Source organism: Protomyctophum bolini (assembly GCF_963924005.1).
Source record: "Protomyctophum bolini genome assembly, chromosome: 13".
NCBI lineage: Eukaryota > Metazoa > Chordata > Actinopteri > Myctophiformes > Myctophidae > Protomyctophum > Protomyctophum bolini.
In genome coordinates this window covers 41,464,346-41,478,306 of record NC_137874.1, presented here as the reverse complement: position 1 = coordinate 41,478,306, position 13,961 = coordinate 41,464,346, and the positions used below count along the sequence as shown (strand labels likewise).

Here is a 13,961-nt window from a genome sequence, read left to right as displayed (position 1 = left end):
AGATTAGCACCATGGACAGCTCTACAGGCATAGTACTGAGATCAGCACCATGGACAGCTCTACAGGCATAGTACTGAGATCAGCACCATGGACAGCTCTACAGGCATAGTACTGAGATCAGCACCATGGACAGCTCTACATGCATATTACTGAGATCAGCACCATGGACAGCTCTACATGCATATTACTGAGATCAGCACCATGGACAGCGCTACATGCATAGTACTGAGATCAGCACCATGGACAGCTCTACAGGCATAGTACTGAGATCAGCACCATGGACAGCTCTACATGCATATTACTGAGATCAGCACCATGGACAGCGCTACATGCATAGTACTGAGATCAGCACCATGGACAGCTCTACATGCATATTACTGAGATCAGCACCATGGACAGCGCTACATGCATAGTACTGAGATCAGCACCATGGACAGCTCTACATGCATAGTACTGAGATCAGCACCATGGACAGCACTAGAGGCATACTGCAGTATAGAGCGTCGCAGTCCCTCACACGCACACGCGCACGCACACGCACACACACACACACACACACACACACACACACACACACACACACACACACACACACACACACACACACACACACACCCTCTCTTCCTACCTGGGGGAGATGTCGCAGCCCTGCTGCATGAACGCTCCCAGAGAGAACCACAGGGAGTTGAAGATGCCGAACTCGTTGGTGTGTTCCGGCTGCTCCTTGCTCTCCTTCTGCTGCTGACCTCCGTTCTGCTGACCCCCCCCCGCGGGGTCACCGGAGCAGGGCGGACCCCCCCGCCCCCAGGGGGAGGAGCCAGACGCCGCCGCCATCTGAAAGGTTATACGACAGTTTTTAGTACATTTTTATTTAGTTTCCTTTTTTTTCCAGTTTGTGTGGATCAGGTAGTTTTTTTAAAATAAATATTTATAACAAAACGGTCCAAAAAGTCCAAAAATGCAGAATTGTCGTATTTTATTTACCTAAAAAAATAGAGACTGGTCAAAATATAAATATTTTTATTTTGCAACCCATTTCCTTCACCCAGCGTCAATTGTCTAATGTAATCCTGGGCGCTACACAGATTTGTTTTTTGGGGGGTGTGGGGTTGGTCAGTTAACATATTTTTTGTAGTTTCTTTTTTGTTTCCTTTGTTCTCTCGTTAAGTTTCCGTCAACTGTAATAATGTTCACCTGCTGCTGGTCGTCTTCATCGTCGTCGTCGTCCTCTCCTCCCTGCCACTCGTACGGACTGAAGCGACTCACCTGGAGAAGGACACGCCACGACAACAACCACAGATGTTTAACCCATTCTGACCTGAGATCAGATTCTAATTCTAATGTCTTCTACATCCTGACAGTTTTCTGAAAAAGCCATGTTTTTATGTCAGTCGTTCTTCGAGTTTTCCAAAACAGCAGACCTACAAGCTCATAGCGCGCCACTCGGTGGCGCGCTATGAGCTTGTAGATCTGCTATTTTTCAATAGTTAAAGCATAACATAATGCTAACACCAAAATGGGTTCTATCTCTATTGAGACCCCGATTTGTATTGTTAAATCAATGTTATTTTGACAAATGGACCCCATTTGGTTCCATTTGTACACTCTCTGACCCCTTTTCCACCAGTTGGTTCCCAATGGGAACCGGTTCAGTTCTTTTTGGTTCTTAGGTCCATGAGCCAGAGCTCCTATATTAAATTGTTTATAGGATCAATACAAGTAAATTAATACATGATAACCCTTCCACAGTAGTAGCTTTTTCATATTTTCGATTACTTTGCATATTTTCCTACATAATGCCTCATTTGCATATTTAAAAATGTAAAATGTGTAATACAATAGATCATTGTCTTCGTGTATAAGTACTCAATTGGGGAAGTTTCATGGTGATAACAATCTAATATAGGTATGGTTTTTCCCACTCAATTCATAATTAACGTTCCCATTTTGGAGCTCTGGCTCATGGACTAAGAACCAAAAAGAACTGAACCGGTTCCCACTGGGAACCAACCGGTGGAAAAGGGGCCTCGGTGTTACAGACCCATAAGGGTCCATTTGGTTCCTAATTATCAATCAGCTGGGGACCCCCTGGAACTCTCTCACTGACCCCCTGGGCTTTGGGGACCCCCTGGAACTCTCTCACTGACCCCCTGGGCTTTGGGGACCCCCTGGAACTCTCTCAGGGACCCCCTGGGCTTTGGGGACCCCCTTGAACTCCCTCAGGGACCCCCTGGGCTTTGGGGACCCCCTGGGCTTTGGGAACCCCCTGGATCTCTCTCCAGGACCCCCTGGGCTCTGGGGACCCCCCGGTGCAGAACCCCTCCTCTCACCAGGAACAGCACCACGCTGACTCCGATGTAGGCGAACACGATGCACATCCAGATCTCGTAGGCCAGCGGGTCCAGGAAGGAGAACACGCCGGGCTTGGACTTGGTGGGCTTCTTGATCATGATGGAGATGCCCAGAGACATGAAGGGCTTGGTGAAGTCGATCACCTCCTCGCGCACCAGCGTGATGGTGAGAGGGGCCACCGCCACGTCAGCTTTCTGATGGGGGGAGAGAGAGAGAGGACACCTTTATTCATTACTATTCATATCCAATATTTATTTCCTTGCAGTCCTTGCATCAAACATCAAACAGGACTGACATACAGGACATAGCATACAAATACCTACATTTCAAACGTAAGACAAAAAAAATAAGAAAAGATTAAACTATTATTAGGGTAGGTTTACTCTATTTTGGATTAAACGTCTCAGCGTTGGGAAGCAAGCGGAACCAGCAGGGGGGTCGGGGAGACGGTGGACACACACGTACAGGTCCTGTGGGACCTGTACGTGCCAACGCCATTATCTGAACAACAAGGAGATAGTTGGCTCGTAAAGGAAGACTAAGCGAGGAGGGTTGGTGAGTGGTGACCCATCTTATATACAGTAATGTTACATAGCTTTTAAACTTCCCCCTCCCCCCCCCCGTCCTCTCTCTGACAGGCATCAGATATGCAGCTGTCTTTGATGGTTTCATTGATTAGAGTGAGCACTAACAAGCAGCGAACATCGCTGACACGTCTGTGGCCCATGCAGTCAATTAATCAGTGTGTGTAGTCGGCCTCTGGATTTGAACCTCCGTGTGAACGTCCAACATCTGAACCACTAGACTAGACCAACGAGAGTCTCCGGGGGACATATTATATTATAGCTACAAGTGCACAACCACTTTGAAGACCAAAGGGATCAATACTTGAGATCTCTGGCTATGCACATTTACGTAGGGCTGTGAATCAAAAGTGTTTTTTTTTTCCAGATTTGAAACTATTCTCTATTCAAAATGATTCTCGATTCAATACATAGGATTTCATCACAATCTACTCCAGCCAACTGTAGTGACTGTACTACAGTAACTTGAAAATGACTGAAGACATGATGTTTACTGTGATTAGGATGAGCTTATACATTTCATATCACAAACACCATGTAGTGAAAACTCCTGCAACTGTAATTTACACATTTTGGAAATTATGAATCGATTTTGAATCGTTCATAACGGGAATCGCGATTCTAATTCAAATCGATTTTTGTTTTGACACCCCTACATTTACGTACGTACAATGTTGACAGATGAGTATTTCCATATTTCCAACACTTTAGCTTCTACTCCCCTGCATCTCAGTGGGAAAATGGTGTGCTTTTACTCCACTACATGTAATTGAGAACTTTTAGTTACATACCGGTAGTTACTTTGATTGCTAAACACTCCAGCCCTATATACATCCCCAGCCCTTCGGAAATAGCCGATCTACAAGCTCACGATGCGTGGCCAAGCGGTGCATTGTGTGCCTGTAGATCTGCTACGCTTTTCGCCATATTTTTCAATACCTTTGAAAACATGAAATGGGACATTCTGCATATAGTGAGTACTTTCAACTTCTGCTACTTTTGGTACTTTAAGTACTTTTTTGATGACAATACTTTTGTACTTTTAGCATTTTGAAATTCCGGACTTTTACTTAACAGGACCTTGAGAGAGTTCCAGGGGGTCCCCAAAGCCCAGGGGGTCCTTGTAACAGACTATTTCTACTCTGCAGTATTGATCTTTTTTGAGCGGTGCTGCCACTCCATTGCGTCCCGGACCGTCCGTCCCTATGCGTGTCACACGGACAACTGAAACACCTCACCACTGGATGGCACTGTTGTGCAGCGTCTCACGCAAGCACGCACGCAAGCACGCACACACGCACGCACGTACGTACGTACTTTCACCCCCCCCAAACGCTGATTAATTTACATATCCTGCCGTCATGCGTGTGCAGCCTCTCCTGTGTGAGTCTCTCCATATATCCATAAATTATGAATGTATATAAAATGAGGCAGGATGCTTCACATCGTACAGGACGTACCGTACAGTACAGCACAGCAGGGTGGTCGGAAGTTCAGCCCCCCCCCCCCCCCCGCTAATTTCTTCCCCTTTCGGCGACTCTTCGTCACTTTCCGGTTCGAGTTCTGTCTGAGAACTCGATCCGAAAGTGACGAAGAGTCGCCGAAACGGGAAGAAATCTCGCCACTGGAGCGCGCATCTAGCTACTGCATGATGATCATGCACGCTGATCAGACAGCAGATCAATAAAAGCATGCAAAAGCATTCAGCTTTCACAAGTGTGCCCATATGGAGAAGGCAAATAATTAAGAATTTGGTGGCAGAGGTTGACAGAGATGCATGCGTTGTGTTTTCTCTCCCCACGCTGACGTGCGTTTATGGAAGGAACTCTCTGAAATGTTGCCCCACTTTTCTGTAACCGGACAGATATACTGTATTATGTACAGTTATATGCCAGTGGTTCCCAAAGTGGGGACCGCGGGACCCCCGGGGGTCCTTGAGGGAGTTCCAGGGGGTCCCCATGCAGCTGAATGATAGTTTGGAACCAGATGGACCCTTATGGGTCTGTAACTCTAAGAGTGTACAAATGGAACCAAATTTCGTAAATCGTAAAATCTTAATTAATAACTCTGAGAGTGTACAATTTGTACACTGTCAGAGTTAAGTTACAGACCCATATAAGGGTCCATTTGGTTCCTATAAGCATCATTTATCTGGGGACCCCCTGGAACTCCCTCAAGGACCCCTGGGGGTCCCCGGACCCCGCTTTGGGAACCACTGCTGTGTACGAATGTGTGTTTTTTTTAATAACATAATAGATGACGTCGGTTATGCACAGCACGCTCTTAATGAGATGCTGTTCTATTCATAACCGCAGTACCCTGAAGGACAATATGCTTCTTTGTGTGTGTGTGTGTGTGTGCGTGTGCGTGTGTGTGCGCGTGCGTGTGTGTGTGTGTGTGTGTGTGCGTGTGTGTGTGTGTGTGTGCGTGTGTGTGTGTGTGTGTGTGTGTGTGCGTGCGTGTGCGTGCATCAATGAGTCGTATATCCCATTCGAGACGGGGACCCTTTGTGCGGTTAGTTGTTCCCAAACTTTATCATGTCAAGGACCCCGAGAATGATACTATTATAACCTGAGGACCCCCAGAATGATACAATTATAGCCTGTGGACCCCCAGAATGATACAATTATAGCCAAATGGACATTTGTACAATCTCTGAGTTACAGACCCATAAGGGTCCATTTGGTTTCAAACTGTCATTTAGCTATGGGGACCCCCTGGATCTCCCTCAAGGACCCCTAGGGGTCCCCGGACCCCACTTTGGGGACCCACTGCTGTATAAAGTATACGGTATTAAAAATGATATAATTATTTGATACCGCTATAAATATTTGAAGCTTTTCAGAAACCTTCGGACAGGATTTAGAAAGCGGTTTTTATTTATTTAGAATCGGCCTCAGTTCAAAATGGGATATAATCTAACCTCTGAGAGTTGTATACAGTATACCACCACGTAAACCAAATGGACCTGTGCATGCATGGCTGCTTATTTCCATTCACACACTCCTCCAGAACACACCAAATGGACCCGGGCATGCATGGCTGCTTATTTCCATCCACACACTCCTCCAGAACACACCAAATGGACCCGGGCATGCATGGCTGCTTATTTCCATCCACACACTCCTCCAGAACACACCAAATGGACCCGGGCATGCATGGCTGCTTATTTCCATCCACACACTCCTCCAGAACACACCAAATGGACCCAGGCATGTGCATGCATGGCTGCTTATTTCCATTCACACACTCCTCCAGAACACTCCAGTGACTCTCCTTTTGAAAGACAATTAATGCAAATCACTTTTATATACCACGGTTATACTGTATAATATCAAACATATTTTTTTTGGACGCGTGTCAAATCGTGCGGTGAAAAATCACGAGTCGTGTTCGTAACTCTGACAGTGTGCAGGGAACGCAACCAAACCGAATTCGGTTGCGTTCTGAGACTCAGGGGTTTTTTTTGTGTGTTTTTTTCTGCGTATAGCTCCGTTGGGGAACATGTGCTACTGCTCCTCTGCTCTGTTTGTGGAAGATAATTAGCATAATAAAGCCTACGCACGCACACACGGTCGCACGCACGCACACACGCATGAAAGCACGCACGCACCATTGGAGCAGAGCTCCTGTGATCGTCAGCTTCTCTCTCCCCCCCCCCCCCCCCCGAGACCTCATGTTTTCCATAAACAGAGACATTCTTCTTCATGTGTGAATGATGATATGATGACATCCTTTCTATGAAACCACGATGGAGTCATAATTGTTTTGTTTTTTTAGCTTCTAAGAAACTTCCTCGACAGCCGTCAGTCATCCATGATGGACCAGTTTGGGACAAATGTGTTGCTTCTGATTGCTTAAAAGATAATTTAGACCTGAGGCGGCATTGGTCACCTTAGCTTTTAACCAATTTAACCATTATTGGTTGAAGTTAACTGGAGTGAGTGTTGAAATATAGTGGCCCTCTGGAGTGAGTGTTGAAATATAGTGGCCTTCTGGAGTGAGTGTGGAAATATAGTGGCCCTCTGGAGTGAGTGTGGAACTATAGTGGCCCTCTGGAGTGAGTGTGGAAATATAGTGGCCCTCTGGAGTGAGTGTGGAACTATAGTGGCCCTCTGGAGTGAGTGTGGAAATATAGTGGCCCTCTGGAGTGAGTGTGGAAATATAGTGGCCCTCTGGAGTGAGTGTGGAACAATAGTGGCCCTCTGGAGTGAGTGTGGAACTATAGTGGCCCTCTGGAGTGAGTGTGGAACTATAGTGGCCCTCTGGAGTGAGTGTGGAACTATAGTGGCCCTCTGGAGTGAGTGTGGAACTATAGTGGCCCTCTGGAGTGAGTGTGGAACTATAGTGGGCCCTCTGGAGTGAGTGTTGAAATATAGTGGCCCTCTGGAGTGAGTGTGGAACTATAGTGGCCCTCTGGAGTGAGTGTGGAACTATAGTGGCCCTCTGGAGTGAGTGTGGAACTATAGTGGCCCTCTGGAGTGAGTGTGGAACTATAGTGGCCCTCTGGAGTGAGTGTGGAACTATAATGGCCCTCTGGAGTGAGTGTGGAACTATAGTGGCCCTCTGGAGTGAGTGTGGAACTATAGTGGCCCTCTGGAGTGAGTGTGGAAATATAGTGGCCCTCTGGAGTGAGTGTGGAACAATAGTGGCCCTCTGGAGTGAGTGTGGAACTATAGTGGCCCTCTGGAGTGAGTGTGGAACTATAGTGGCCCTCTGGAGTGAGTGTGGAACTATAGTGGCCCTCTGGAGTGAGTGTGGAACTATAGTGGCCCTCTGGAGTGAGTGTGGAACTATAGTGGGCCCTCTGGAGTGAGTGTTGAAATATAGTGGCCCTCTGGAGTGAGTGTGGAACTATAGTGGCCCTCTGGAGTGAGTGTGGAACTATAGTGGCCCTCTGGAGTGAGTGTGGAACTATAGTGGCCCTCTGGAGTGAGTGTGGAACTATAGTGGCCCTCTGGAGTGAGTGTGGAACTATAATGGCCCTCTGGAGTGAGTGTGGAACTATAGTGGCCCTCTGGAGTGAGTGTGGAACTATAATGGCCCTCTGGAGTGAGTGTGGAACTATAGTGGCCCTCTGGAGTAAGTGTGGAACTACAGTGGCCCTCTGGAGTGAGTGTGGAACTATAGTGGTCCTCTGGAGTGAGTGTGGAACTATAGTGGCCCTCTGGAGTGAGTGTGGAACTATAGTGGCCCTCTGGAGTGAGTGTGGAACTATAGTGGCCCTCTGGAGTGAGTGTGGAACTATAGTGGCCCTCTGGAGTGAGTGTGGAACTGTAGTGGCCCTCTGGAGTGAGTGTGGAACTATAGTGGCCCTCTGGAGTGAGTGTGGAACTATAGTGGCCCTCTGGAGTGAGTGTGGAACTATAGACCAGCTCCTCCACCATGCCGTTCCACATCTTGGCACTCACCCCGTAGACCAGCTCCCCCACCATTCCGTTCCACATCTTGGTGAGGGCGTCCCGGGAGCCGTACTTCCCGTCCCCCACCAGCTCCATGCGGTAGTTGAAGCCGACGTGCTTGGCGATCTCCGCCGCCAGCTCCACGCAGTAGCCCTCGTAGCGGTCGTTGCCCACCAGCTGCTCGTGGTTCTTCTTCAGCATCACGTAGGGAGCCTCCTATAGGAGGGGGGGAGGGGGAGGAGGGGGGAGGGAGGGGAGGGGAAAGCGAGAGCGAGAGAGCGAGAGCGAGAGAGAGAGAGAGAGGGACAGAAAGGAGCATGAAAAAAGACCCTGAGCGCCAGTTTCTATACATTTTTTTATTTTATTTTTTTGCCCAACGTTATACACGTCTTAAAAAGACGACAAAGACGTCGTTGGCGCTACGGGAGTTGCTAAAAAAGCAGTCAATTAGGTCGTTGGCAGACATTGAGTTAGAACAACATGGCAACAGCATTTATTTATACGTTTCTTTATTTGGTGCTCCTGGATTTCCATAAAATAAAGACGTAAAAACAGTCCTTGGCATGAGGTTAAAACACATTTGGTGCTAATCACAAGTATACTCGTCCTACAGATTCATGTTGTGGGGGCGCTCATGACGAGCGGTCTCGTCTCTAGGCGTTTGATATAAGACTGCCTCGCTGCGTCTCATTTTTGGAATGGCGACAGAAGTTGTGTATATGTTTGCTTCCCAGGGCCTCGCCGGCACCGTTTCTGAGCCGCGACCAACTCCATTATCGCCTGTATTAGCCACAGCCTTTGAACGCTCTTTTCGCTGAAACCTATAGTCTTAGTCGGCTAATTATCAAAAAAAATAAAACATCGTTTTTTTTAGTCTTAGTCAACAGAATGAACACTGCTTACCAGCATGGTAGTGACTATATATGTATATAAAGTATCATACCAGTATGGTGGTGACTATGTAGGTCCGGTTCTGCAGGCCCGTGAACTCCTCCACGACGCGCGGCTTGTAGACGGCGATGCTGACGTAGCCCTTCTTCTCGCTCCAGTAGCCCACCTGGACACACGACCACCGAGGGGAGGGAGGGGTTAACGTGGCATTCAGTACACCTGTGGTTCCAGGGGGTCCCCAAAAATAGCAGATCTACAAGCTCATAGTGCGCCACCGAGTGGCGCGCTATGAGCTTGTAGGTCTGCTATTTTGTGTCGACTGACATTTTTTAGAATCTGATCTCAGGTCAGAATGGGTTAATCAGACCAGTGTGTGTGTCCTAGTGGGAAACCTCGTATGAATCTGATCTCAGGTCAGAATGGGTCAATCAGACCAGTGTGTGTCCTAGTGGAAACCTGGTATGAATCTGATCTCAGGTCAGAATGGGTCAATCAGACCAGTGTGTGTCCTAGTGGAAACCTGGTATGAATCTGATCTCAGGTCAGAATGGGTCAATCAGACCAGTGTGTGTCCTAGTGGAAACCTCGTATGAATCTGATCTCAGGTCAGAATGGGTCGATCAGACCAGTGTGGGTGTCCTAGTGGAAACCTGGTATGAATCTGATCTCAGGTCAGAATGGGTCGATCAGACCAGTGTGTGTGTCCTAGTGGAAACCTGGTATGAATCTGATCTCAGGTCAGAATGGGCTCTAGTTGTCACCTACCTTCATGGGCCCGGCGTTGGTCAGCTCCATGACGCTCAGCGTGTAGTTGGTGCGGTGGCCTCGCTCGTCGAACTGCACGTGACCGCTCAGGCCCTCCAGTTGGACCTGGATCAACGTGCACGCGCACGCACAGGCACACGCACACACACACACACACACACACAGGCACGCACATAACGAGCCTTATGTCACATTACCAGATGTAACCAAGCAAGCAAGGTAAAAATTACTTAAAAAAGAAAATCAAGGAACAGGGAACACTGACAAATTATACTCTGGGAAATGCCCGGGATAAAAACAAAACGTGAATGACGTTGATAATACAGTTCAGGTATGAAGCTAGGGCCCGTTTGAAATTCACCCCAGGGCCGCATTTGGCCCGCGGGCTGCACTGTGGACACAATAAGCTGCATAGGGGAGTTCTGTGTAAGGCCATGCCCAAACATGGGAGTGTTGTGATGTCAGAAGAAGAAGCTTTCAGGTTTCCAAGCTTGTGACATAATGTGACGTCACATCACATCAGCCATATAAGGAGACGCCGTGACATCACACATCACGACATCAACGCAAAAGGAGAGCAGCATAAAAAGCGGCGAGTCTGCGACAAAAAGCTCTCAAAGCTTTCGTTCCCCCTCGAGGAGACGGCGGTGGTGAGACTAGAACGCGAACCTGCGGGCGATATAAACGATGTTGAGCGGGATACGGAGGGCCGTCCAATACGCCAAGTACGTGGGCGCGGCCGGGGCCGGCGCGGCCGTCACCGCGGCGTTCTACACCCTCGCCGAGATGAGAGACGAGAAGCGGCGGTGGAGGGAGGAGTCGCGGCGGGGGGGGCTGGCGGACAGGACCCAGGAGGAGGACGTCGTCCGACGGCTGGACGACAGGGTCGTCCTTCTTCCCGCCAAGGAGGGGGAGGAGCCCACCACCGCCGCCAGCCACGCCCCCCCAGATGGGCTGAGCGACGTGTGCGAGTGTGAAGCTCTGCAGCGTTGAGGCGCTAGCTCGGCCCTAGTGGTAAGAGTGGGGACTGCAGGCGGTAACCCGTGGACTTCCCGTGCGTCTGGGCTTTAACATCGAGCGCTGGTTTTCACTTCCAGCGTTTTCAGGCACCAAATTCCCCGGTGCTTGCCCGTTTTTTCCTCCCGGAATTTTCCCCAGTGAGTGGGGGATAACTTTGTAATATGCTATTATTGGCTGTTTGTATTATTTTTGGAAAAATATAAAAAGATACTCCTGTGGAAAGGCTATATTATTTTACTTATATTGACCCTATAAACAATTTAGTATTATTTAAAGCGAGGTGCGCCCTTGTCATCATGCATCATCATCACATTCCGGCCAATCGCAAATCGGCGTCCTCACTTTTCTGTCCTCGATATACAAAGTATACGTCGCTCAGCCAATCGAATCCATCGCTATGGGGTTGGTTGCTGCTGCAGCCAATAATAATAATAATAATAAACTTTATTTGTATTGCACCTTTCATACATAAATGTAGCTCAAAGTGATTCACAGGGCAAAAATAGAGTACAATAAAACATAAGTAGTTAAAATGATAAAACAATGGCAAAGAACAAAATTGAATATAAGAACATAAAATAAATAAAAATAAATAAAAACAAATAAAAACAAATAATAAAAACACCACATGCAGCAAATCAGTCAGGGCAGGGTAGGAACGTGCAAATTAAAAGCAATGTTGTAGAAGTGGGTCTTGAGCTGAGCTTTAAAAATGTCTACAGAGGCTGCCTGACGAAGGTACAGTGGGAGCTTGTTCCATGCCGACGGGCCCGTAGAAGCAAAAAGCTAGTTCCCCGTATTTTTTAGTTGCCATTTTTTTTGGGCAAAGCGAGCAGGCCAGCAGTGGAAGACCTTAGGGGGCGGTTTGGGACATATTTAGGCAGGCAGTCATGTAGGTAGGAAGGTGCGAGACCATTGAGAGCTTTAAAGACAAGTAAAATAATTTTAAAATCAATCCTAAAAACAACCGGAAGGAAGCCAGTGCAGTGATGCCAAAACTGGAGTAATATGTTCTCTCATCTTAGTTCTAGTTAAAACTCTGGCTGCTGCATTTTGGACGAGTTGTAATCTGTCAGTTGTTTTCTTAGGCAGTCCTGAATAAAGTGCATTGCAGTTTAAATCAAGCCGAGAGAAAACAAAGGCGTGGATGAAGTCACAGTATACTACTGACCTGCTGCAGAGCCCGTTGGATGTCGATGCCCTGGCCCCACGGAGCCGGCGGATTGGCCAGACACTCGCCGGCGTTGCCGCGGCGGGAGATGTCTATTCGCTGCCTCCTCAGGCTCTGGAACGCCGCCGACATGACGCTCACGCCGTCATAGGTCAGCGCCCCGGTGAACTGGCCAATCAGAAGAAAGCCATTAAGCCATTAACCCATGTAGGACTGAGGCCGAAAAGATCCTTCTAAATCCTATTTTTTTTCTTCTAGTTTTCTAGTTTTCTAGTTTGAAACTTCAAACTTCATAGCTTTTTCAGAAAACTGTCGTTGAAAATGACAGTTTTCTGAAAAAGCCATGTTTCTATGTCAGTCGTTCTTCGAATTTTTCAAAAATAGCAGACCTACAAGCTCGTAGCGCGCCACTCGGTGGCGCGCTACGAGCTTGTAGATATAGGTATTGCAGTTGGCCCCAAACACATGAACGCGCTGGTCCGTTGACTATCATTGTGCACGTTCACGATGACACGTGAACGCACGTGAACGCGTGCAATGATAGTCAACGGCAGCGCGCTCATGTGTTTGGGGCCAATCCATCCCAGAATGCACTCTGTTCCTACCCGGAAGGAGGAGTGAAATCGCCTCATTCCATCCACTTAATGCAAGTGCATGGAAGGAGAACTCGGATGTCTTCTCTATTCATATATACTCTAAGGACGGATCCCCATAGCTGGACCCCCCAGGGGGACGGACCCCTAGGGGGGGACCCCCCTTTGGGAGCCCCTGGGGTTCCTCTAATACCTTGAGTCTCCTGCGAGGCAGTTTGAGGTCCTTGCTGTCGAAGTCCAGCCACTCCTGGTTGACTTCCTGGACGGAGGGCTGGCTGTAGTCCACGGCCTGGAAGCCCGTCACGTTGGGTCCCACGGTCTGGAAGTCTGTGAAGTTCAGCTCCATGAAACCCTGGGTGACACACACACACACACACACACACACACACACACATTCAAAACATCACTATTCTATTGAAAAGTGTCTACGTATAAATGCACTTTTCGGCAAATAAAAAATGAGCCAAATCCGGGAAAAATAGGAAACCCATGATTTACGTGTTTAGAATACCAACAAAGGTGACAAGGTGGCGCTGTTGAGCTTCACACTGTGTGCCCAGCTGCATGATGGGAAGCTGAGTTTTTAGCAGGCATTACGTGATTTACAGTACAGTACAGTACAGTACAGTACAGTGCAGGGACCTCCTGGGGACCACGTGTACATTTCACAACCGTTTCGGACGCACTCCCATGCACGCACAAACACACACACACGCACACGCACACACACACACACACACACACACACACCCTGAAACCCTGGTCCATGAAACCCTGTGTGAAACACACACCGTGCGCACGCACGCATGCATGCACGCACGCACGCACGATGTTCCGCTCGACAGCAGCAATATTATGGAAACATGGGGTTAATTAGCACAGGAAAATAAAATTAAAGAATGAGGAAAAACTGTCGGTCATGAATATTAAAATGACACATGGATGCAACAGTGTGGCTTAAATACAGTATTATTTATGTATACAGTCAGTCTGAGCAGATCAGCTTAAACAGCTTATATAGTTTCCATCAGGGGACGATTCTACTGCCATGAACACCGTTCACAGTCCACTCTCATGTGCACGCACGTGCGCACACGCACACACACACACACACACACACACACACACACACAGTTGGCAGTTTGCATACTGTGAGTGTGTGTGTACATACACCGAACGTGCG

The 13,961-nt window shown here is 48.1% G+C and overlaps 1 protein-coding gene across 1 annotated transcript in view; it reads right to left on the bottom strand.

The window, feature by feature from the left end:
* The window catches only part of LOC308327694 (glutamate receptor 1-like), a gene marked incomplete at its 3' end in the record, with an annotated part of 58,792 nt that overhangs the window by 20,805 nt on the left and 24,026 nt on the right, over positions 1 to 13,961 (bottom strand). The window contains exons 4-11 of the mRNA XM_080781219.1: positions 12,972 to 13,130; positions 12,186 to 12,353; positions 9,995 to 10,099; positions 9,282 to 9,395; positions 8,348 to 8,554; positions 2,331 to 2,546; positions 1,195 to 1,266; positions 629 to 834 (exon numbers count right to left, since the gene is read on the bottom strand). Of these exons, the coding sequence (XP_080637345.1) occupies positions 629 to 834; positions 1,195 to 1,266; positions 2,331 to 2,546; positions 8,348 to 8,554; positions 9,282 to 9,395; positions 9,995 to 10,099; positions 12,186 to 12,353; positions 12,972 to 13,130 (1,247 nt within the window). The remainder of the gene's footprint in view (positions 1 to 628; positions 835 to 1,194; positions 1,267 to 2,330; positions 2,547 to 8,347; positions 8,555 to 9,281; positions 9,396 to 9,994; positions 10,100 to 12,185; positions 12,354 to 12,971; positions 13,131 to 13,961) is intronic.